We start from the raw sequence: 25,706 nt of genomic DNA, 5'->3' as shown, positions 1-25,706 counted from the left end.
GATACTCGATTCGGAAATGAAACCCCAGCAGCTTGCTAACATACCGCTGCTGCTCTGGAGTCTGGATCGTCTGCTGGAATAGTTCCCGGATACTTTTGTGGTCGGTGCGGACCACGAAGAATCTTCCCAGCAAATACTGTCGCCATTTTCTCACTGATTCAGTGATGGCGTAGAGCTCCTTCGTATATGTTGATGCAGCCTGAAGACGAGGGCCCAGCTTCTTACTAAAAAACGCAATTGGGTGCTCCAATTGCATGAGCACCGCTCCCACACCCACGTTGGAAGCATCAGTCTCCACAATAAAGTCCAAATCAAAATTTGGTAGGCGAAGAACCGGCACCGAAGTCATGGCTGCCTTGAGAGACTCGAAGGCCGCTTGCGTCGCCGGAGACCACTGGAAGGAGTCCTTGCGGAGGAGGTCCGTGAGTGGGGCTGCAATCGCGGCGTATCCTCGTACGAAGCGCCGATAGTACCCGGTCAGGCCTAGAAACGCCCTGATGTGTCGCACGGTCTTGGGAGTAGGCCACGTCTCCATAGCGGACAACTTGCTCGGGTCAGCTTGGATACACCCCTCAACCAATATGTGCCCTAAATAAGCGACAGAGGATTGGCCAAAAATACACTTGGAGAGCTTCAAACAAAATTGGTTAGTAGATAAGCAATCGAAGACCACTTGGAGATGTGAGTGGTGCTCCTGCATTGTTTCACTAAAGACCAAGATGTCATCGAAGAACACAACAACGAATTTGTGCAAATATGGGGCGAACATCTGGTTCATGGCAGATTGAAAGGTGGAGGGTGCATTACAAAGGCCGAAGGGCATTACCAGAAATTCGTAATGGCCGTCGGCAGTTCGGAACGCCGTCTTGTGGATATCTCTGTTGTGTAGACGGATTTGGTGGTAACCCGAATGTAGATCCAATTTGGAGAAGACCCTCGCGCTCCCCAAGTCATCGAAGAGTTCATCGATGGTGGGGATAGGGAAATGATCGCGTACAGTTACTGCGTTTAGTGCGCGATAATCGACGCAGAACCTGTAGCTGCCGTCTTTTTTTCTGACCAATAATACCGGGGAGGAGAAAGGGCTTCGGCTTGGTCGAATGGTCCCTTGAGCTAGCATATCCTCCACTAATTTGGCCACCTCGAGCTTCTGAAATTGTGGGTACCTATAGGGACGCACGTTAATCGGCGCGGAGTTCGGAAGCAGGTGGATCCGGTGGTCGACGGAGCGATATGGTGGGAGGCCCGTCGGAGGCAGGAACAACAGACGGTATTGTTGTAATAGTGACTGAAGTTCAGTAGGGCATGAAAGAGGCGGAAAAGTTGGGCCTGGATCAATGTTAGGAGCGTCACTTGACTTGGGCTCAAATCCCATTAGGAAGTTGGGCTCCTCTTTGGCGCATATGGGCCGGATATGAATCTCAAAAATTTGGTCAACATGGGCTGCTATGAGAGTTTGCAATTGCGCGACGGTAAGAATCGGAGTCTCTGGAGCGGGGTCGCCGCACAATCGGATCCGCTGACCGGCGCGATCGAACTCCATGAACTGCTCCTCATAGTGATGAGTGACTGGCCCAAGATGTCGTAACCACTGAATGCCCAAGACAATCGCCGGTCCCGTAACATCGAGGACGTGAAGATCTACCACAAACGTGTGGTTTTGAATTTGGAGAGGCACTGCTGGGCAGATATGACGGCAAACCAAAAAATCGCCGTTGCCCACATACACTCGAAAAGATGGAATGTCCTGGATTGGAAGGTTCAGCGATTTAGCGATTGTTGGCTGTAGGAAGTTATGAGTACTCCCACTATCCACAAGAACTCGAACTGGGGACCCGCTAATAACGCCGGGAAGTTGTAGAGACCGCGGGGAGGAAGTGCCAAAGAGTGAGTGTAGACTTGAGACATCTCCGACTGTGGTATTGTCACCTACTTCTCCTGAAGTGTCGTCGGTTGGGTCGGTGTCGTCCTCTTCCTCTGAACCCACAAGCAGTAGAAACTTGTTGCGACATCGGTGGCCGGCGGACCACTTTTGGTCGCAATTGTAGCACAAACCCCGCTCTCGTTTGTCCTTAATCTCAGCCGGACTGAGGCGTTTGATTGGTAGTTGGTGGGGAGTCGCCTGCGGGGGACGGGGTGGTCGGACGGTGGACGACGACGCAGAGGATGTAATGAGTAGTGGCGGAGTCGGGGACGGAGCAGAGAATGGTGGGCTTGCAGATGGTGGAGCATAGTTGACCGGTGTCGCTTTAACAGGCCACCGGGAAGGCGGAGCCACGTTGAGTCGGGACTCTTCGAATCGGGCCTCATATGCACGGGCAAGCGCAAACGCCTCCATGAGAGAGGAGGGTTTGGAGATGCTAAGCTCACGGCGGATCTCTGCCTTCAATCCGGTCACAAAGAAACTGATTAAGAGGTGCTCTGGTAAGCCCTGAACCTGATTCATTAAATCTTCGAACTCGGTCTGGAAATCCGCCACCGAGCTCTGTTGAGTGAGTTTTGATAGCGCTCCTTGAGGGTCCGCGAAAAGGGACGAGCTAAACCTCTCTTTGATAGCCGCAAGGAAGGCTGGCCATGTAGAGAGGAGGTTGTTGGCCTTAGCCCACTGAAACCAAGCTGCCGCCTTACCTTCCATGTGAAAGGAAACGATCCGCAGTCGGATCTCGTCGGGGGTGCCGTGGAAGTCAAAAAATTCCTCAATCCGGAAAATCCAACCATGTGGATCAGAACCGTCAAAGCGCGGAACATCCATCTTCATGGAGCGCAGCAAAGGGGAAATGTCTGTGAAATGAGGTGGAGGATCTGGGTGAGGTGGGGGTCGGCGAAAATGGAGTGTCTCAAAACGGGAATCAACAGAGGACATAAAGTCCTTTACTGTTGCATTGGTGGCAGTTATTTGGCTTTCAAGGTGGGTCCGAAGGGATTCGATGGCGGCGAGGATTTCGGCGTTGGACATGGCAGGAAGATCAATGGAAGCACCAGTTGATAAGATCAAACACGAGCTCTTCGAGTGAGCACAGACTCCCAACTAAAGACAGAGGAAAACTTGAAGGAAAAGGGATAAAACTCTCAGTTCATTTCTCATAATCCAAAAGGAACAAGGAGATGTCCTACATATGGCCAACGGCCTTCTGGGAAAGCAGAAAAAGACAGCTGAAAGTCAGCGACAACAATCTCAGACTCCTAACAACTTGGGACCACTCCTTCCTCTCTCTCTAATCAACAACATAATCCTTAAACCTACTGGGCTGCTGGATCCTCCGCTTGGGCTTCTTCACTTCCTGAGACACCTCTGGTTGGGCCGCACAATCCAGCCCAGCACTCTGTTCTTGGGGTGTAACAATTAGACCCGTAAACAAGCTTTTGGCCTTCATCAAAGTTCCACGGGAATAGCGAAGTTTTTTACTCAATAACTATATTCCTAAATTTCGTGTAATTCAATTCAGAAAACTAATTAAATAGGTCAATGTGTTTTATCTAAAATGGCCAATGAAGCCTTGCTCTAGTGGTAAAGTTGAGACACTCAAAGACTCTTTTTTGTGAGAGGTTTTAGATTCAATCCCGCCTGCGTGCGGTCATGTTTTCCCACTTTAGGTCTTGTATTAGGTCTTGTATTCTCGTCTGCGTGGGGTGTTGTATTGTTGATGTTGAGGTCCCACACGTAAGACGTTTCTCGCCCGTAGAATTGATTATATTCAGATATATCTTGTAATTTTAATTTTTTTTAAGTAAAATGGTTTCAAAATGAAACATAATCACTCCTTAATTAGTGATATCGTAATAATCTTTTAGGTGGAAATAAATAAAATATATTGGATTTATTAAGACATAATGCATATTGTTCAAATTTAAGAATTCCATCATGTGAAAAAGTAAAGGAAAAAGATTTTTTAGGGAATATGTAGTATATACTAATGTGGGGGAATAATACCCCATTACCCACCCCTAGTCACGTGTTCACATTTCACATGTTCACGCACTGTTTCATATTATTCTGTTCCTACCTAATTGTTAATTAAACATTGGATATTAATCAATTATTAATTAAAAATCATTAGAGGCCAAATTTTTTTTGAAGGACATAAGAGATTAATTTTTAGTTGGGGTTTAATCTTAAAATAAGGATTTATTAATTTATATTATTAATTTTAAACTAAAATATATGAACACAATTAAAATTTTAGAGGATGGACACATAAACTTGGAATTTAGTGTATCAAGTGCTAGCACTTTGTGTCCTATTTCCATTTTTTATTTATTTTTTTCTTCAATTTCAATTTTGTATGCGTTAGTTTAATTTTGTAATGATTAATTAGGATTTGTTCAATCCAATTGGGATATATAGTAATTATTTTTTTATAGTTAGAATCAAATATTTACGGGGGAAAAGTAAAATAAAAAATGCTACAATAAAAAATCAAATATTTACCCTTCTACGGCCCGCCACGCCAGTCTCCATCTGTAAGGTGGGGATGCACATCACTTTAATAGCAAAATAGTATTTCTTTTAGTTTTTTGTTTTAATGAACTAACTATTTCCTTTTTAGTTTTCTCATCTAGTTCATTTGTGTTATTATTTTTGCGCCCAATCAAATTTTAGGCTTTTATAAATGTAGAAGATGAATTTGCATTATTAATTGAGTCAAGATGATGAAAAATATCAATTATTGCTGGTCAATCTTTGACGTCTCAGGCAGTCGTTCAAAGCATTTAGATCATGGCAATCAATTTTAGGAGGGATCGAAATCATATTATCATCATATTATAACATCGGCAACATAATTAAATTAATTGGTAGGCCAAGTATTGCTAGATCCACTGCACAACTGAAGTCATGCTCATATCTTCTTTTAATGTTCAATGATGGAGGTGATGATGTTTTTTTATATCCAGTTGAATACATAATCCTTGAAGTTTGATGAATTTACAGTATAGATTTTGTACTCAATTCTCTTCTTGGGGTACATGTGGTGCATGACGATTACAAGGGTCATATTCTCTTTCTGATGATTTATTTGATGCTTTCTCTCATGCTAAGAATGTTATTGTTTTATATTTTAAGCATGTTCGTCGTGAGGCGAATAGAACTGCGTATTGTTTAACTAACTTTGCTACATGGTCTGATGGTGTAATGGTTTGGAAGTCGGATTTTTCGTCCTAATTTTTGAATATTATTCATCGTGATTTAATATAAGTGCGTTTTTTCATCCTCAAAAAAAATTATCTTCAGTCTTATCAATGTTTGAATCGAGTCAAAAATTTAATATACTGAATAAAGATTGCTTAAGTTTTGCTTGTCGTCAAATTGTACGAGAGAGAGAGTAATATGCTATTGATGCTTCAATTATTGAACATATTCATATTGGGCAATAAATTAGAACAAGAGGCCCATTGTATTACTAGAAGTAGAGGCCCATATTGCAGGAGCCCACTAATTGGTCCAAATTAGAGGTCAAATACTAAGTGTGGATTAAGAAAGTAATCAAATTTTGATATTCATAATTTGATTCTGATTAATCTCAAACAGGGAGACTATACAAGAAATTGATTAAACCATGTCGACATAGATTGCCCCACCGCATGCAAGGCGGTGGCCGGTGGTGGAATGCGGCGGCCGCCCTCTGCAGCTCACACACACAAACTCTGACACAGAGGCATATATTTAATTAAATTTCATGAGTACATATATCCCATTAAATTCTGGTGTCAGAGTCAGGATGACTTTTGGTCGTTGCGTAAAAGATTTCTCACATATTTTAGAGACAGATCATAATTGAATATCCTCGGCTTCACTGATAAAGACAACACGAGCTTACATAATTAGACGGCAGAATTTTTTTTAAAAAACGTATATATACATAATCACCATAAATCCGATCATCGTAGCACAATAAATTTTGGGGTATAAAAAATAGAGTAATGTTATTTGGATAAAATATATCGAACAAAATATGATTAAATATTTTATAAAATAAATTTATTTAAAATTTTATTCAAAATAAAATAGAATTCGACTAATTTATTGTTTTCTCTATGTTGTAATTTTTTAATAACTTTTTAATTTTTTATTATTTTTAAAGTATAAAAATTATAAAAAAATAGAATTTAAAAATTGTTAAAAAATTACAAAAAAACTACAATATGAAAAAAATAATAAAACTAACTAAATATTTTTTAAACTTGAACCAAAATTTATAAATAAATTGAATTTTAAAAAATTTTAACCTTTTTTTGTCTGGACAAATTTTGTCCAAATAATACTACTCATAAAAACATACTACTATAAATCTATACTAATAGAAAAAGAGCGAATGACAATTTAAGGGACAACTTGTGGATTGCCTATTTTACCCCTAAAATAAAATATAAATTTGTTAGTATTGATTAATAATTATCAACATCACGATTTTTCAATTAATTTTGACTCCTTTCTTTTTTGCCTTTTTAAAGAGAATGACATTGAGTGAATTAAGGGATATAATATAATTATCTTATCACCCTCACGATTTTTCAATCCATTGGATATAATATAATTATCTATGGAAGAAGTAATATATATCAAAATCTTTATCTTATGTACTAATTAAACTAAACTCTAAATATAAATAAAAATTAATTAAAGTTCTAATTCTTCTCCAACTCAATCAATTATCTCCTCGCAACTAACCTCAAAGCCATCCTTCCGCACCATCGCATACAACCTCGCCGCCGCTGTGAGCCTCCGGTCCGAGAACCATTCCGTTCGATTTCTCGCTTAATTAGTCGGGCAGAGAAGCTTGAAGGTGATCTATCAAGGTAAGGATATCCATGTTTTGGTCATGGAAGGATATATGCAAATAAGATTGACATTATTATGGATTAAAGAAGCAATGTTTTGTTTGCCAATTTACTCCGCAGGTCGCCGCCGTCGACTGGAATTTCATAATTTCCTCCGCACATGGGTACGCCTATGATATTATATTCAAATTTCAGGAGATTATATTTTGTTTTCAGTATGAATATGCTACAAAATAGTTTGCGATTTTATGGTATTTGATGGTTTGTATTTCTCATTGCTCAATATCGATCTAAGATTATCAATCCCAATAATAAACTAAGATATAGATTCAGACTCTCTCAAAATTATATCTCCATAACTTCTCTCAAGAACATAAACTTTGCAGCATGAATTTTAAACATTTATTTGTTTCCAAATTGGATGTCCTATCTCCTTGTAAGTAAAAAATATGCATGAGATGTTTTACGGGTCGATATGTAAATATAAATCGATAGTATATTATATATTTATAAATTTACTAGCAGCTAGAACATAGTACGTATTATTGAATGTGGCTTAATTGTGTAATTTATCAAAATAAAATTAGTAAGGCATAGTTATATTTTAATTTATTTTTTGAGAGAAATAAAGGCATAATTTAATTCAAAATTTTGTGCTCCAATTATATTCGGGAAAACATAAAAAGTTGAGATTATAATTATTATTAACATTCCTTTTTGTTGTTATTTGTTTATTATTATTTATTATTTTTGTGTTACAGAATAAATATTTTTTTTGCAGGATTTTAAAATTTATATACACTATCTATGAACATGGAAGTTACATTGCGCAAAACAAGCTCATCTTCAGGTATTTTCTATAGCATGAGCGCACAAGCTTTTAAGTAAATATATATATATATATATATATATTGAATGTGGCTGAAAATGGTTCCTAATTTATATTTTAAGAAGCGTTCTTATTTTAGCCTTCCCCTATATATATATATATATATATATATATATATTAATTGTCTATGTTATAATCACCACATATCAAATTATTTTTTTAATTAATATATTTATATTTATATATTGCAGCTAATGAGGTATATAGACAAAGAAAAAATCTGCAAAGACAAAAGAAACGTAAACGAAATGCAAGTGATTTGAATTGTAAGTATTACATTCTTTTAAGATAAAAATACGTTTAATACATTATGATAAATTATTAATGTTTTTTAATTATATTGTTTATCTATTTAGGTTCATTGCTACATGAATTGAAAAATGTGCCTGATTGCATTCGTTGTGGTGCAAGAAGATTTGAATATGAACCTCCTACTTTTTGTTGTGATAATGGAAAAGTTAAACTTGCATTTTCTGAAGTTCCTCCGGAGTTGGATGAATTGTTTACAGCCCAGTCAGAAGAAGCTATTAATTTCAGAAGGAATATTCGTGCTTATAATAGTATATTCTCATTTACTTCGTTTGGTGTAAAATTGGACAAAGAATTGGCATCTGCAAGACGGGGAGTTTATTCTTTTCGAGCACAAGGCATGGTTTACCATGATCTTCCTGGATTGATCCCACAATATACGTCTCCAACATTTTTTCAGCTATACTTTTATGACACACAAAGTGAGTTTGAGAACAGAATAAACATAATGCAAAATCAAGTTTTGTCAGAAGTAGTTGTACAATGCTCATGAAAATTTTAGAGATCAACCCGTATGCAAAATTCTTTCGAAGATTGAAAGATTATCCTTCAATGGACAATGTTCAGCTTCATATTTCTAAAGATGTCAACTTAGATCAACGAGTATATAATTCTCCACATGCAGATCAAGTTGCAGCTATATGGGTTGAGGGAAATAATGAAAATATTCCATTGGAGCGGGATATTGTAGTTCATGCTCATTCCGGCGACAGACATAGAATAAAGCATTATTATGGATGTTATGATCCTTTGCAATATCCACTTCTTTTTCCAATGGGCGAAACAGGTTGACATCAAAACATTAGAAAGATTGATCCAGCATCTTTGGTTCGTAACACAAATTCTGTTTCTACTTCTACTTCATTAGCAAGAACCATAACTGCAAGCGATATTATCTCCAATGAAGAACAAGGTATCTCTATTAACTTTTTATAAATTGATTGATGATTAAATTAGTTAAGTATCATATTTTATATTTTTATAATGTTTATAATTGATTTTACTAATTTGATAAATTGTAGTATTAAACTTTTGGATAATTTTATTCTTCTAAAGTTATATTATTCCAATTATGAGATTATAATTTAAAATACGTACATTCATTCAATAACACGTGTAAAAGTTTTCGTCTTGGAATTTTTTTATTTTTAGCCATCCAAACTACGAAGGGATTCAACCCATTGCTGCCATTGATAACTAATTAACACCAATTAATGAGTTAAGCCTCATAGAGTAAATATAATATAGTAAGCGGGTTTAGAAAAAGTTGAAGTTGTCGAAAACTTTGATAATTAATCTAGAGTAGGCTATTTTATTTCGGGCGACGTGGGCGAAATGCTTTTACATTAATTATCTACAGATTCAATTTTGATTCTTTAATTTTTCTGACTTTTCAGCACGATACTGAATCCTACTTCTCCTTGGTGTAGTTAATTTATAATTATAGTTAATCGGATAATTTCCATAATTTGTGATATCATTCCCACCCATTAACTGTAGCATACTAATCATATAAACAATAATATAAATTTATTTTCATAATTTTACAATTACAAATTGCAAATATTTATGCTCCACCTTAGCTTAAGGCTATTTACTTTTCTCATTATGCATATGTCCTAATGAAATCCCTACTTAATCATAATCTATAAATCCTATCTATGAATGAGCTGAATCGATAAAGTGTTGATTTGTATTTAGAGTGTTTAGGTGATAATGAATATATTTTAAGCAATTGTTGACATATATATTTATTTTGTATATTGTTATGTTTATTTTATTTTACTAATCACTTAATATAACTTTTTTTTATTTTTATATTGTATTTTTCTATGTTTTTAGGTGTTAGAAGAGAAAACGTTAAGAATGTATCATGCCGAGAATATATTTGCTATAAGATACAGATTAGAAATCCAAGACAATCCATACTCTTATTAGCTGGAAGATTATTACAGCAATATATAGTGGATATGTACATAAAATTGGAGACAACAAGACTGGATTATTATCGTCAAAACCAATCAACTATGAGAGCAGAATTGTATCAAGGAATTGTGGATAGTGTCTTTAATGGAGAATTAAGAGGGAATGAAGTTGGCAAAAGAATTGTTCTACCAGCAACATTTATAGGAGGACCAAGAGATATGCGTCGTAGATATCTTGATGCATTGACATTAGTACAAAGATTTGGAAAACCAGATCTATTCATTACAATGACTTGCAATCCAGAGTGGAAAGAAATACAACAAGCATTATATGATGGCCAAACAGCTCAAGAACGTCCAGACTTAACTACACGAGTATTTCGAGCAAAACTGCAAGACCTGAAATATCAATTATTCAAGAGAAAATTTTTTGGACATGTAGCTGCACATGTTGATGTGGTTGAATTTCAAAAAAGAGGGTTACCACATGTCCACATGCTGATAATTTTCAAGTCTGGGCATAAGTTGAATACGACAAGTGAAATAGATAAGTTTGTAAGTGCCGAACTTCCTGATGAAGAAAACAATTCCGAATTATTTGAATTGGTGAAAAAACATATGATGCATGGACCTTGCGGAGAGAAAAATCTAAATAATCCTTGTATGGTAAAAGGAAAATGCAAATGCCATTATCCACGACCATATTGTGAAAGCACACAACAAGGTAAAGATGGATATCCAATTTACAGAAGAAGAAAAAATGGATCAATTGTACGTGTTCGGAATGCAGACTTAGACAACCAATGGGTTGTGCCATATAATGCACATCTATTGTCCAGATACAACTGCCATATTAATGTCGAGGTATGCTCTGGTATCACAGCTGTTAAGTATTTGTACAAATATATCTATAAGGGACATGATAGGGTGGCCGTTCATATAACCCAAGATGATGAGCCGCGTCAAGTTGATGAAATCAAACAATTTCAAGATGCACGATGGGTATCTGCACAAGAAGCAATGTGGAGAATTTGTGAATTTGGTTTGAATGATATTTCTCCAGCAGTTATCAACTTACAGCTTCACCTTCCTAACAAACAGTTTGTATCCTATCACGCATCCCAAAATCTGCAGAAGCTTTTATTGTGGGATCATGTTTCAAAAACAATGTTAACTGAATATTTTACTATGTGTGCTACAAGTGAAAAGGCAAGGCAATTTCTCTACAGAGAATTTCCAGAGCATTACGTATGGAATAAGAAGGACAAAATTTGGACAGAAAGGCAGAAAATTGGCGTTATTGGACGTATAAGTGCAGTTAGTCCGATTGAAGGAGAAAGGTACTATGAAAAATTATTGTTGAATCATGTTAGGGGACCAACCTCTTTCCGACATTTATTGACGGTTAATGGTATAGAATGCTCAACATTCAAAGAAGCGGCACAAAAAAGGGGTTTATTAGAAGCTGATCAAAGCATTTTCGATTGCATGAATGAGGCAATAACATTTCAAATGCCAAATGAACCACGCAGGTTGTTTGCAATAATCTTGGTACATTGTGCACCGACAGATGTAAGAGTTTTATGGGATACTTACTTTGATGCAATGTCTGAAGATTTTAAAAGGGATGCCAATACTTCAATCCGACAACGTGTTTCTAAGACATTGCTGAGCTTAAGAGTTTTGTTAGAGAGCATGGGAAAAGATATAAATTCATATGATCTTCCCACAATTCCTTCTTATGATGCTAATATAGAAAATAATTGTTCCAGAGAGATACAAGATGAGATGTCGATACAAATTCCTGAGGAAGATCAAGATGCAGAGTTAAAGTTGAATGATGACCAACGGAAAGCATTTTCTATGATTTTGAGTTCCATACAGAAAGCAGAAGGTGGGATTTTTTTCATAGATGGACCAGGTGGAACTGGAAAGACTTTCTTATATCGTGCACTATTAGCTCATCTTAGATTAAGAAAACACATAGCTCTTGCAACTGCTACATCTGGAGTTGCTGCAGGGATCATGCCAGGAGGAAGAACAGCACATTCACGCTTTAAAATTCCTATAAATTCTGATGAAACAAGTGAATGTTCAATTTCTGCCGAGTTATTGCGGAGAGCACAACTGATTATATGGGATGAAGCACCGATGGCAAAAAAATGGGCAATTGAAAATGTAGATAAGTTGTTAAAAGATGTCATGGGGAATGATAAAGATTTTGGTGGAAAAGTCATCGTTTTTGGAGGAGATTTCAGACAAGTATTGCCGGTTGTTCCTAAAGCTACAGTCTACCAGACTATATTAGCAAGTTTGGTTAATTCTTATTTATGGGGCAGAATGAAAAAGATCACTTTGTCCATAAATATGAGATCAAAGAATGATCCACAATTCAGCAAATTCTTACTAAGTGTTGGAAATGGTGAAGAACCGATGGATGATGAAGGTAATATCAAAATTCCAGATGATATGGTAATTGAGTATGACAATGAAGAAAATTCTTTGAAAAGACTTATCGCAGCCATTTTTCCGAGTTTAGCAAGGAATGCATATTCGGCGGAGTACATGACGAATCGAGCAATATTAACGCCAAAAAATGAGCATGTGGATAAGCTGAATGATAAGTTGATATCCATGTTTCCTGGAGAAGAACAAATTTTCAACAGTTTTGATGAAGCTATTGACCAGACAAACATAAACTATGACGTCGATTTTTTGAACTCTTTGACTCCAAATGGATTACCTCCACATAAGTTGGTCTTGAAGAAAAATTGTCCAATAATTCTTTTAAGGAATTTAGATCCATCAAATGGTCTGTGTAATGGCACGAGAATGGTGTGCAGAGACTTTAAGGGCAACGTCATAAACGCAGAGATAATGCTTGGCCAACATATGGGAAAGCATGTCTTCATTCCAAGAATTCCTCTTTCACCAGCTGAAAATGAAGGATATCCTTTTCAGTTTAGACGAAAACAATTTCCAATCAGACTTTGTTTTGCAATGACAATAAACAAAGCTCAAGGACAAACTATACCAAATGTTGGTGTATATTTGCCTTCTCCGGTATTTTCTCACGGACAATTATATGTTGCTCTATCACGAGGAACTTCAATGTCTACTACTAAAGTGTTGATTAAGCCAAACACAACAGATACAAGACAAAAAATGTTGACGAAAAATGTTGTCTACACTCAAGTTTTGATCGCAGGTAATTATTTAATTTAAAATTTAATTTATATGATGTTATTTTGCATTAATAATATTATATTTACGTGTTTAACAGGACAACAAAATCATGAAGAATCAGAAAGATGCAATTGATGATTCGCATTGTGTTCAAGACACTCGGTACGCAACTGGAATTTCATCATTTTAATTGTCTATGTTGTTTTCGAGATAGCAATATGCATTGTTAATTTTTAAAATATTTGTTGCTTTTAATATACATTTTTTTAATATGAGGAAATTATTTTGTCTCATTGAAATTCTAATATGATGTTGCAATATTTAAAAAAACAAAAAACAAAAATAAAGGGGTCATGGTGTATAACCGAGTTGATTAAGAATTGCAATTTTCACCCAAAAGTTAGTAGTATAACCGAGTTAGACAGTAATTCAAATATGGTTAGAATAAGGATAAAAATAATTTAATAGATCAATGACTTGTTATAGAAATCTACAATATTTAGAATTAGAATTGTAATAGGAATCAAACTTTCGAATCCACATTATATAATGGTGTATAATTTTTTTGTACAAAATCAAATTACAACATATCCGCCTCTAATTTTCTTTCTCTGCTGCGTTTTTGTTTATCTTCTGCGATTGAACGAATTCTTGGTAAGTTCTATCATTCATAGTTCTAGAAAAATTAGTTTCTTCCTTCTGACTCTTACGTGTTCGACGAATTTACTGAGAGAAAACTTTTCCCTATCTTGAAGTTATTTCTTTGATTTTCTTCATGCTTAATATTTGATCGAATTTTAGAGGTCTATGAATGTGTGCATTTATTTATCCGTAATGAATTCGTGCTTACCTGCATATCTAAGCATTGATTTCTTTATCTTTATAATTTAAGATTAGCATGAATACGTGTGAATTGTAATTTAGGCTAAAACATAAGCCAAACCCTAAGTTAATTATTAGTTTTTAAGTTCATATATAGAACACTAAAATAAATAAATACGTAAATACACTGATAAAATAAAATACAGATTAAAAGTGAATAAATAATTGGTGATAGATAGTTAGGCTTTGATAAAATACAATGATATAATTGTTTTGCTGCCATATCAATATGTTTATATTTATTTGATTAGAGTTATACTTATAATTATTATTAACATTCCTTTTTGTTGTTGTTTGTTTATTATTATTTATTATTGTCGCGTTATATTACGTTAAATGAGATGTTATATACATAATTTTATTATTTTTATTGTAGGATATATAATATTCAACAATGACGACAATCGAAACTCTGCAAGTAAATGAAAGATCATTTACAATTGCATTGAAGGCTTTGAGAATAGGCCACGAAGTAAATTGTGGACCTAATTTAAGCACAAAAATCTGGAAATTGATAATGGTTGACAAAGAGGTAAGTCACAAATTTAATTATAACTTTAATTTTTACAATTTATATATTTATCACTCAATTTGCAGGGTGTCCAAATTGGAGCGACAATGTTCAATAATGAAATAAGCAAATTTGGAAAAAAGTTTGAATCCAACAAAACGTATTTAATCTCTAATGGAGAGGTTAGAAACGTTAATACTATGTATCCAAGCATCCATAGAGAAAAAGAGATCATACTCAATAGATACTCTGATATAAAGGAAGCATTCGACGAGATAGAGTATAAAATACCATATAATTTTGTGGAGTTCAACGATGTGGAACAAAAGCTTGACAAGGAAGAAGAGTTTGGTAAGTGAAATTAGTTTAAAATATTCCTTCAAATAAAACATACATTAAACTCTAAATATATAATTATATAAATAAAAACAAAAAAATTGTCACAGATATTTCTGGAATGTTAGTACAAGTACAAAAAAGTCAACAGATTCCTATCAAAGGAGTGAACAAGGCTGTGAGAAACATAACTCTCATGAACAAAAAGTAAGTTCTTTATTTATTATTTACATCCATCTTTCAATTTCCAATGCATATATATATATATATATATATATATATATATAGGCATATGTTATTTTTATTTAATGTTTCATGCATATACTATAATTTGTTCATAACCTTAGAAAAATAACTATATTTGAATTTACTCAATATTTCTCGTAGATCTGAACTTGTAGAGATATCTTTATGGGAAGATATGGCGAAAAATGAAGGACATGACCTTGAACAAATAACTGGAGGCAAGCCAACTGTTGCAATTTCCTATGTCGTCGCAAAAAGGAAATTTGGTAACAAACATATTATATATATTTTCTTAAAATAATACTTCATTTTTTTATTTGTAAACTACTTATATATATATTATTTAGGTGGTATACTCTTGCAAAATACAATGAAATCCGTCTTGCAAATTACACCAACATGCAAAGAGATCCAGCCGATCCAATCGTACGTATCAAAAAATAAATAAATTATATAGTTTTAAAAAAATTCAAACATATCATTTAATATTATATGCAGGTGTTCTGATGTTGATGATGATGCATTAGCAATTGCTAAATTAGCAATGGCACAAAAAATAAAACAAGCAAAGGAAGTCACTCTTAAAGATCTCAGAGACAATCAACATTTATTATCAGAGGTACGATATTTAAATAATTAATGATGCATTTCAAAAGTACATAATCGATTATTTCTATAATATTATTATTTTTTTTTATCATATATTAGGGTGTTTCGTATTGTTTTACGGGAATTATCGACAAAGTTGAAAATAAAGCAACAATATGGTATGATTCTTGTAAAAATTGCAACACATCTTTCTCCAAAATTGATGAGAGTGCAATATGCAAAAAATGCAATGAAGAAGTTCTTGAGACGTCGCCCAGGTACATATCAAATTCAAAATTACTACCAATTCATAATTAGTTAATGACACAATAACAAAAATATACTAATTTTTATCATTTTATATAATTCTAGATACAGAATCACAATAAATGTTATACAAGGCGACTGCAATGCACGTATTACATTATTCGGTCAAGTGGCAGAGGTATATGTAGGATGCTCTGTGGATGAATATCTTTCTTCAATCAAAGAGGTAAATTATGATTTCTTACTTAATCACTTACTATAATTTAAATTGTTAATATTACAAAATTCGATATTACATAATTATAACAATTATATATTTTCACAGGGTGAAACAGAATCCACATACTATAGACGACTAAGCACACAAGTGTACACAGAAATGCGCTTCATGACGATGCTCAAGTCTATAAAATTTGATCAACGAGGAAATCTCAATATCGTAGCAAATGCAATCGAAAAAATGGAACAAATGGAAAGCATCGATGTTGGAGATATTGAAGAAGAGCCGACTGAAGTGGAGGAAAAGAAACATTCACCCGAGAAATCAAAAAAGAAAATTCCGTCTAGAAAGAAAAAAACTACGATGGAGTTGCAGCCCACAGAATCGCAAAAGAAAAAAAGAAGGATAACCAAGAAAAAGTTTGATGACTACATTGACATTACAAGTGACGACGATCTGCCGCTGAACAGCATTTTGCAAACCAAAAATAACAAGAAGAGATCCCCAATCGTCAAAATCAAACAAGAAAAGATTTAAAATTCGTCTTACTCCTTACTTAGATAATTTAGGATGTTTTTCATAGATTTTTTTGCATTTTTATTTAGAAATATGAATATTACTTTATTACTTTTAAATTTAATCATTAATAATTGCATTGGTTCCTTTTTTTATTTACATAGTAAAATTCAAACGTGTTCAACGTGCATCGCACGTTCTTCCTGCTAGTTAACAAAAAGACTCAAGAAGATTCAACTCCTTAATTAAATGGACAGTTATTTCTGGTACATTTAATTTTTTCTCCCCTTACAATAATTCATTTATAGGTTGCTCCACTAGAACAATTAATTAGTGCATTGTTGAGGAAGTAATGAAGCTCGATCTTAAGTTAGTAGAGTTGTTGCTGATTCTTGAATTATTCCATTCGTCATTATTGCATACTTGCATTTGCATAATTGTAAATCTATTATCGTCAACCTGCATTATAGTATAATTGACAATTTTGAACTATATAGTCATATCCAAAAATTAATAATGGGCATGGGGCGGAGGCTGCATGCACCATCTTCGGCATCATAAAATGGTAATACTACTATTTTTTCTTCAATTTTAACAACCCGCTCGAATGGTCAGAAGATCTAGTCATCCATCAGTTAGATGTACTTTTGATTGATACTAGTAATCAAATTTTTGTCTTTATCAATTTTTTTTTACAAATTTATGGCTGATAGCTATCAAATCAATCAAATATATTAAAGACTTTCATAAAAAACCAACAAATTCATCAACATAAGTATTTAAAGAATGGATAAAACATAGAAAGCTTGTGTTTATAAAAGATGATATTGGACATTTTAAATTTTCGCTCAAAGTTAAACAAATGCAGCCTAACGCATTACACATCCAAAGGCAATTATATTGTATTGCAACTTGAACTATACAATGGTCTAAACTGATACAATGTCATTTTCTTACAAATACTAGTATTAAAATTAAGATCACGTCGGATTAAAATTATCTAACTATGGCTAATATAGGTGACAAGACCGAGACAAACGCTCTATTATCGATTTGATCTGCTCCTCATCCAGAATATATGTGAACAATTGTAGAAACTTTTTGTTATTTTTTTTTATGAAATTTCTAAATAAATAATACTACAAACCACTCACACACCCCACCTATGGTGGTAATAGTGGCCGAGAGTACTCGAACCTGTGACCTCTTGGACAATAGACAACTACCTCATCCACTAGGCCATCCCAAGGGGACAAACTTTTTGTTCTTAATAACACGACAACGAGAATGTCACTCATATGTAATATTCACGATTATCAGTAATATTAACATGGAGTAGTGCACAAGTATATAAATTACAATGAATGAGATTTTCACCTTTTTATAATAAAGTTCACTTTCACGCTCTATTTCTCTTGAAGCAAAAACGAACTCCCAACAAATCCCATCACACATCTCTTGTTTCTTGATTTCCACTCCCCCCAGCTTAAACCAAACACAGAAAACCCCATTTCAACCACTGCCTCCTAGCTTCCTCTCTCTCTCTCTCTTAAAACAAAGAGAGAGAGAGGGAGAGAGGAATTGTACGTGAGGAGATGAGGCTTTTCCATGGAGCAAGAAGCAGCAGGAACCAAGAGAAAGGCTTCTTCTGCTACAGATATTTCAAATGGATTCTTTGGTTTTCCATTTCTTTCTATTTCTTCTCCTCTTTCCTCATCACTCGCCACAAACCCTCTTCCTCCATTTCAAGAACAACCGTTGCGCAAAACGAAGCTTCCCGCGCTCTCATCATCGAAGAAACATTCAACTCCTCCCTCCACGAAACCCACGGCGCGGGGCTATTCAACGGAATGAAAGTATACGTCTACGAATTGCCGTCGAAATACAACGCCGACTGGCTCGCCAACGAGCGGTGCAGCACCCATTTATTCGCGGCGGAGGTGGCCGTCCACCGGGCCTTGCTGAGCAGCGACGTTCGGACGTTCGATCCATGGGAAGCCCACTTCTTCTTCGTCCCCGTCTACGTCTCCTGCAACTTCAGCACCGTTAATGGCTTCCCCGCCATCGGCCACGCCCGCTCCCTCATCGCCGCCGCCATCCATCTCGTTTCCTCGCAGCTCCCGTTTTGGAACCGCAGCCGCGGCGCCGACCATGTTTTCGTCGCGTCCCATGATTTCGGTTCTTGCTTTCACACATTGGTATGTAATTATGTATATATGAAATTCTTTTTCTTTCTTCAACTTCTTGAAAAATATACTTTTTTTGTTAATTTCCTTTTCCTTGATGTGAATTTGTAGGAGGATGTGGCGATTGCAGACGGAGTGCCGAAATTCTTGAAAAACTCGATTGTGTTGCAGACTTTCGGGGTGAAATACGAGCATCCATGCCGGGATGTGGAACACGTGGTGATTCCGCCGTATATATCGCCGGAAAGTGTACGGTCAACGCTTGAGGAGTCTCCGTTGACCGGCCGCCGCGATATCTTCGCCTTCTTCAGGGGCAAAATGGAAGTGAACCCTAAAAATGTCAGCGGTCGTTTCTACAGCAAGTGAGAATTATTCATAATCATACGCTAAATTTTGTTACTTACATTCATTTTTCATCTGAATTTTGAAGCACTCTTTCGATCGCAGGCGGGTGCGGACTGCAATATGGCGGAGGTACGGCGGCGACCGGCGGTTCTACCTACGGAGGCAGCGTTTCGCCGGTTACCAGTCGGAGATTGTGCGGTCAAAGTTTTGCTTGTGTCCATTGGGGTGGGCCCCGTGGAGCCCCAGGCTGGTGGAGTCGGTGGCGCTGGGCTGCGTTCCGGTCATCATCGCCGACGGCATCCAGTTGCCCTTCCCCGCCGCCGTGCCGTGGGCGGATATATCTCTGACGGTGGCGGAGGGCGCCGTGGATACGCTCGGAGAGGTCCTCGAGCGCGTCGCGGCGACCAACCTGACGGCGATCCAAAGGAACCTGTGGGACCCGTCGGTGAGGAGGGCCCTACTGTTCAATGTGCCAATGCTGGAGGGCGACGCCACGTGGCGCGTGCTGGAGTCCCTCGCGATGAGGCTGGGTAGGTCCCATAGGAGGCCGAGAGCTTCTACAAAATGAGTTGGGATGACGTGGCGAGTGCGGATTGGTGCAGAGGCCAGCGCTTTTTTTCGAGGTGGAAAGTGAGTGGGTGACAGCTGGAATCTATTGGATTGCTCAGAAACCAAATTATGTGTGGGTGTTCTGGCCGTATTGTGCTGGTGGGGCCCGGTGGTGGTAGCTGATGTGGCGTGGCTTTAATGGTTGATATTGCGGTTGGCTGCTCATGTTGTACATAGACGTACAATCTATTGATTTTGCATAAAAGGGGAAAAGAATAGATATTTTTGACGAGTAAATAATCCAACTCATTTATATTGAGGATAGAGATAGAGATAGTGTATGGAAATGATGAGGTCCGCAATATTACCTTCGGTTGAAAAAATCAGTTTCCAAAATTGAGAACTACCATTGGGAGAAAAAGAAACTGGTTTTCAAAAAGAAATGGAGAAACTGGTTGCGAACTGGGAACCAGTTTTTGCTGACACAGCGGGTCCCAGGCGTGGGCCCCATTCCTTCAATTTTCTGTTTTCAGCCCAATATTGCCCAATATTGGTGTTCCCATTTTAATTATTTTGCTTTTCTCCTTTGAATATGTATGTTACGTAAAATATATATATTGCTTTGTAAATTTAATATATATATATATATATATATATATTGGTTTGTAAACAGAATATGATTTAATCTTAGTAATTTTAATTATTATTTATAATTTTAAATTTAATTTATTTTATTAAATTAGATAATTAATATATAGAAATTTAATTTAAAAATAAAATTAAAATATATAAATATTAATGCAAATAAAATTAATTGGGAAATATTTATATATATAGATATATAAAGGGAGTGTGTATTATGGTGGGACCCTGAAAAAGTAAGAAACTGGTTTATTGTTGGAGGAGATGTGAGAGAAAAAAGTAGGTGAGTTTCTAAAGCTGACGTGACAATTTTAGAAACTAGAAACTGGATCATGGTTGGAGGCACCCTTATCTACCGGCGTGTTTTGCAGTTTACTGCCAGATCACATATACAATTAATTAGAATAAGATTTCATTTGGGAGAATAATAACGAAAGTCTGCATCATACAATGTTTTATTTAATACCCACTCATTCACAGAATAATTTTAAGAAAGCGATACAAATTGTAATTATTATAATTGAATGTATTATGAACATAGTGATATACCCAAGACTTAGGGGGGTGTATTCGTTGTGGAATTTGATGGATTTCTATGGATTTTAAAAGTTTGGGTGTATTCGTTCAAGACTTTTAAAAGTCCATATAAATTTGGGTGTATTCGTTCAAGACTTTTTAAAATCCATACAAATCTAGGTGTATTCGTTATTCCATTGACTTAAAATTCGGAATGACTTTCATGGATTTCATCCAAAAAATACACACGACGAAATCCGGCCAAGAACCACGAGAATTGAAATCCATGAAATTTTAAGTGAGCGTTGAGTTCCAGCGCCCGCGGCCAAAAAGCCAGCGAGCGCTGGGTTCCCAGCAGCCGCTGGGTTGTCGCGAGCGCTGAGTATGTCACAGCATCAACATGTTTGTTGCGTGACCTGAGTGATTACAGACGGAGCTGCTTGGCTGGATGTAACTCGTTGACCAGGATACAAGTTTGACGCAATGTATCTTGAGCATAGAAGCGTAATGATGTTCTCTATATGCCTTTTGTAAACCCACCCTCTTTCTTTGTCTATTTAAATAGCTTTATAAATCCATTTGTTTTTTGCTATTGCTTCTTTCTTATCAATGGGGCAGTCCTTTTGTGTCTCCGTTATTGGCAGATGTGCATCAATAAGTTCACAACACATTTCACGGGGATCGGTCAAATGCGTCATATTCCCAGCGCTCGCTGGAACCCAGCGGTCGCTGGGTTTCCAGCGAGTGCTGGGACTCCGCGGGCGCTGGGTCTCATCTAGCTTCTAGCGGGCGCTGGTTTTCTGCGGGCGCTGATTTCATGGAATTCAATTCCAAAATTATCCCGTAAAGTCTTCGAAAATCAGTGAAAATCGGGGTGAAATCCAACCACGAATTCTTTGAAAGTCGTCTGGAATCTATGTGAATTTCATGGAATTTAAATTCCATGGACTTTTTAAAGTCTGTGGAAATCCACAACGAATACACCCCCCTTAATAAGACACCATATGTTAGTATAATCATATCAATTTTCCGAAGCAAAAAATGGACAATAAGTGCAATTAATATAAACTCGATAATTTATTAATTAAAATGTATTTTTATAATTCAAAATAAATTAATAACATAAATATAGTTTAAGATTTAATTAACCGTCTATTTCATTTACCAACTCAATTGATTCCTGTAAGTAGTAAATATACTGACTATTCTGCCAATATTCTCCTTTTCTGATCTCAAGCATTAGTGGGCTCCTCTTAAAGAAGTAGTTAAGTGGGCTGTGAATGAGGCCCAAAGCACCATAAGCCATGGCCCAGTTTGTAGAAATAAATGTAACTCCCACGACGTGTGGTCTATAAGTAGAAACTATCTCATTGCATACTCGGCCATTTGAGCCGGCAAGATCAGGCCCGTCCTACTTGTTCGAGTTTAGGATTGAACTGAGCTCGATAAAATGGAGACTCAGAAAAAAATTGAGCCTTAAAAGCATTGCCCAAACGGCCCGTCAAGTCAACTGGGCTTCAACGCCCAAAATCTTGGGATTTTGGGCTTTTCGGCCTGTCTATATTGTTAATTATTTTTATTGTTTATTTACATAATTATATATTTGATAAAATTAAAATAAGAAAAATGAATTAAAAATAGATTTAAGTTCAGACTTCACTCTTATATATTCTAATATATTAATTGAGAAATGAATTAAATATAAAATATATTGCATCTTCAATTAAATACGAAGTATAAGTTAGTTAAATATATTCATGTTGCATGTATTTAAATTGTTTGTTTTTGTGAACCCTTCGTGATATACTGATAAGTTTCACCATTCCTCTAGCTATATTTACACATAGAAGAGGATATATATAAATATAAGACTCTTAAATAAAGAAGCAATTATACTTGTATTAAAAAAATAAGAAATTAAAAGCTCAATGACATGAAGTATAAAGTTGAAAAAGAACCATTTAATTAGTACAAATTAAATGTGGAATTCATATAAGTAAAAGGTATACATCTGTTGGCAACTTTCCTGCCTTGACAAACACACAAGAGGATACTTTTTTTTCATCCTCTCATCTCACATGCAAATCACACACAACATATATATTAAGCAACTTCCAAAACATTGAAGTTTGGAGGCTTGGACGCTACGTACACTTTTTTTTATTAAAGAAATCTATTTTAAGAAGTGGGGTCCATCTCAAGACTCTCCAAAACGTTGACACGTAGCAACAGAGGATCTTTCCATAGATTCTAGCACTCGGGAGTGAGCCTATGGTCCCTTTGTTGATCCCTACAATAATCATACACCTTGTAATTCCTTTGCACCCACTCCATCGCCGCCAACTGCTGGCGGCTCAGCCCGGGCCCGCCCGAGGGAGAGGCGGAGGCGGGGCTGCACGAGGCCGTGCCCGCCCTGCAGCCGCCGATCTTGAAGTTGTTATACTTGCCAACGAAGGGTTGGTGGTTGTAGTCCGCCTTGTATTTGCCATTTTCGGTCGCCCACGATGACGCATCCCATATGGATCCGTACACATACATTGGCCTCAAAGGAAACGTGGCATCGCTTTTCCTCGTGTACCTTCTAATCGGCACATCGTCCACGAAATATCTGCATTTTTGTGACACGTAGGCGAAAAAGGAAGGCGAATTAATTACTATATATTATTATGAACATAATAAAAATAACATGTCTCTCTCAAAATGAAGTAGGAAGAAAATAATTGCACATGATATTTCTATCGCCATATTTATATACGTCCACTAATATAGTATATTAAGGAACTAGACAAATTTACTTCTATTAGCTCTAATTATTGAGAGGAATGTGAAAATTCTGCAAAATTATGAATAGTGGTGTTGAAATATCACACTTACTATTTTCAAGTTAGAACTACACTACGTGCATGACGACCATTTGCAGAATTTAATTTAATTATTTTCTTAATTATATACTTTATATAATAAAATCAGAGGATATATATATATATATATATATATATATATATATATATATATATATATATATATATATATTTAGTAAGACTAACATGATCTCGGTGGGATTCCAAAGGATAGCATAGTTGTGGAAATCTTTGGTGGGATCGAACCAGAGATTGAATTTCATCTCTCTACCAATAATATTTCCATCACCACTCCCTCTGATGTATACATTTGTTTGAAGAACATAAGGCTTCCCCTCCGTCGTGCCCAAGAACTCGATGTCGATCTCGTCGTGGTTGCCTGGGTGATCTTCATTGTTTGAGAGCTGCCATTTTGAAATCCCAGTTTTTAATTTGGACACAAAATTAAAACCTAGCTCAAAAAAATACTAAAATAAGTGTTGGAACTAATTCTTACATATAAAGATGTAATAACTCCAGCAGTATATCCCGGTTGCAGCTTTATAGCAGCCCCAAAATAGCCAGATGAATAAGGATTTAATGACTTGAATCCGCTCCCTGCCATTGTATTTGTAGTCATGACTAATTAAAATTATACATGTATCTTGTAGTATCTCCAAAAAAAAAAAAATACCTGAGGTTCGATCGAGCCAAATGGTGAGGGCGCCTTGGTCGAGCCTCTGGTGCTGTGGGCCCCAAAGATTCCTGAACCCTTGGTTGAACCCTACCGAGCCGATTCTCGAGCTAGGGTAGTAGCCTGGTGAGGGCGGACCCTGACCATTATTCCCCAAAGGGAACATGAAAAGGAAGAGGAGAGAGATTAGGAGAGGAGCCATTGGGAAAAAAGAATTAATGAACTAAAAATTTTAATTGTATAGTTGTGTTGTGTGTAATGAAATAATTGTGTATGGGGGTATAAATAAGAAGATTGTTGGGTCCCACTTGAGGTAATGTTGTGATAAGGAAATTGAAGCCTAGGTGGGGGGGATGCAGTTGAGACAAAAATCTAATAAAGAGAAATTTGGCAATATTGCATGCGCACAAGAATGATCCATATTTGTAATTATGTATGTGTATATACATATTTTGATGATATTTTTTGGCAGTTTTCGTGCTTTTAGCCTTTCTTTTTATGAGCTAGCTTGTTAGTTAGGATTGCTCATTTTTCGAAAAATTCTCTTATCTTTTTGCTTCTTTTCGGTTACAGTTATTTTTGTAAAGATTTGGTGCTACAGAACAAGAATCTTAGTATTATTGTAGGGGCGAAACTGAATTAATTATTTGTAGGGGGTTTGATTTGAATTTATTTATTCAAAGCTTATCGGAATTTATAACAATAGTTTTTGTTTAATAAAATATAGAAAACTATAATTAATAATAATTTGAGAAAATTTAATGATTTCGTGACCCATTAAGTAACTTAGTATTTATACCACTAATTATATTAAATTACACAAATATCATGTGATTTGAACACAATCTATATGCAAGGACTTTGGGGATGGAAGACGAACTTCAAGATGTCGGTTCCTACCTCGGATTTTAGGACCTGGTTCTTGACAGCTTTTTCATAAGTTTTTTTGTGTTGGTTTTGGGTGGCTTTTGAACTTGAGTTCATTCTCTTGATACTCTTGTTCTCTGGCATGTATCTCGGTACTCCTGGTACCCTTTCGATTTCATCAATATATTTCATTTCTCTGATAAAAAAAAAAAATCTATATGCAAGGACTAAATAAAATGAAGAACATGCATGGATGTATATTGACTTAGAATTTAAGAACTGATTGACTCTTTAAAATGGAACGAATTTTTTGTATCAATTCGCTGCAGTTCACATCGTGTCTAATTTGGGATTTTCTGTACGTAACGCGCATAACGTATATTAGATGTATATTTGTATATTTAAAAAATATATA

General features: G+C 35.9%; 4 protein-coding genes across 4 annotated transcripts; 3 read left to right on the top strand and 1 right to left on the bottom strand.

Annotated features, from left to right (window-relative positions):
• Positions 1 to 10,002: 10,002 nt before the first annotated feature.
• LOC130997139 (uncharacterized) lies at positions 10,003 to 13,276 on the top strand. The gene is made up of 2 exons (XM_057922399.1): positions 10,003 to 12,963; positions 13,184 to 13,276. Exons 1-2 carry the CDS (start codon positions 10,003 to 10,005, stop codon positions 13,274 to 13,276), a joined length of 3,054 nt encoding a protein of 1,017 aa, XP_057778382.1.
• A 4-nt stretch (positions 13,277 to 13,280) lies between these two features.
• LOC131000097 (replication protein A 70 kDa DNA-binding subunit D-like) lies at positions 13,281 to 16,858 on the top strand. Its single transcript, XM_057925866.1, has 9 exons — positions 13,281 to 13,740; positions 14,345 to 14,830; positions 14,926 to 15,022; positions 15,203 to 15,327; positions 15,409 to 15,487; positions 15,560 to 15,680; positions 15,770 to 15,927; positions 16,022 to 16,142; positions 16,242 to 16,858. Exons 2-9 carry the CDS (start codon positions 14,587 to 14,589, stop codon positions 16,671 to 16,673), a joined length of 1,377 nt encoding a protein of 458 aa, XP_057781849.1. The 5' UTR covers positions 13,281 to 13,740; positions 14,345 to 14,586; the 3' UTR covers positions 16,674 to 16,858.
• Positions 16,859 to 18,040: 1,182 nt separating this feature from the next.
• Positions 18,041 to 20,345, top strand: LOC131000096 (probable glucuronoxylan glucuronosyltransferase IRX7). Its single transcript, XM_057925865.1, has 3 exons — positions 18,041 to 18,850; positions 18,950 to 19,200; positions 19,286 to 20,345. The coding sequence occupies exons 1-3, from the start codon at positions 18,248 to 18,250 to the stop codon at positions 19,749 to 19,751; spliced, it is 1,320 nt and encodes a 439-aa protein (XP_057781848.1). The 5' UTR covers positions 18,041 to 18,247; the 3' UTR covers positions 19,752 to 20,345.
• Positions 20,346 to 22,831: 2,486 nt separating this feature from the next.
• On the bottom strand, positions 22,832 to 24,694 carry LOC131000095 (probable xyloglucan endotransglucosylase/hydrolase protein 32). Its single transcript, XM_057925863.1, has 4 exons — positions 24,425 to 24,694; positions 24,248 to 24,348; positions 23,938 to 24,155; positions 22,832 to 23,498 (listed from the first exon to the last, which is right to left on the bottom strand). The coding sequence occupies exons 1-4, from the start codon at positions 24,624 to 24,626 to the stop codon at positions 23,141 to 23,143; spliced, it is 879 nt and encodes a 292-aa protein (XP_057781846.1). The 5' UTR covers positions 24,627 to 24,694; the 3' UTR covers positions 22,832 to 23,140.
• Between the last annotated feature and the right edge of the window lie 1,012 nt (positions 24,695 to 25,706).

Source organism: Salvia miltiorrhiza, chromosome 8 (assembly GCF_028751815.1).
Source record: "Salvia miltiorrhiza cultivar Shanhuang (shh) chromosome 8, IMPLAD_Smil_shh, whole genome shotgun sequence".
NCBI lineage: Eukaryota > Viridiplantae > Streptophyta > Magnoliopsida > Lamiales > Lamiaceae > Salvia > Salvia miltiorrhiza.
The sequence above is the reverse complement of the archived record's forward strand: the minus strand, read 5'-3'. Positions and strand labels throughout refer to the sequence as shown.

Coding starts and splice junctions, on each gene's coding strand:
- LOC130997139 (XM_057922399.1), top strand. CDS start 10,003: ATGAGAGCAGAATTGTATCAAGGAATTGTGGATAGTGTCTTTAATGGA. Junction 12,964..13,183: donor GTGTATATTTGCCTTCTCCG/GTATTTTCTCAC, acceptor CGTGTTTAACAG/GACAACAAAATCATGAAGAA.
- LOC131000095 (XM_057925863.1), bottom strand. CDS start 24,626: ATGGCTCCTCTCCTAATCTCTCTCCTCTTCCTTTTCATGTTCCCTTTG. Junction 24,156..24,247: donor GAGTTATTACATCTTTATAT/GTAAGAATTAGT, acceptor TCAAAATGGCAG/CTCTCAAACAATGAAGATCA. Junction 23,499..23,937: donor TGGAATCCCACCGAGATCAT/GTTAGTCTTACT, acceptor ACAAAAATGCAG/ATATTTCGTGGACGATGTGC.
- LOC131000096 (XM_057925865.1), top strand. CDS start 18,248: ATGAGGCTTTTCCATGGAGCAAGAAGCAGCAGGAACCAAGAGAAAGGC. Junction 18,851..18,949: donor GTTCTTGCTTTCACACATTG/GTATGTAATTAT, acceptor GTGAATTTGTAG/GAGGATGTGGCGATTGCAGA. Junction 19,201..19,285: donor AGCGGTCGTTTCTACAGCAA/GTGAGAATTATT, acceptor TTTCGATCGCAG/GCGGGTGCGGACTGCAATAT.
- LOC131000097 (XM_057925866.1), top strand. CDS start 14,587: ATGTTCAATAATGAAATAAGCAAATTTGGAAAAAAGTTTGAATCCAAC. Junction 15,488..15,559: donor GAGATCCAGCCGATCCAATC/GTACGTATCAAA, acceptor TATTATATGCAG/GTGTTCTGATGTTGATGATG. Junction 16,143..16,241: donor ATCTTTCTTCAATCAAAGAG/GTAAATTATGAT, acceptor ATATTTTCACAG/GGTGAAACAGAATCCACATA.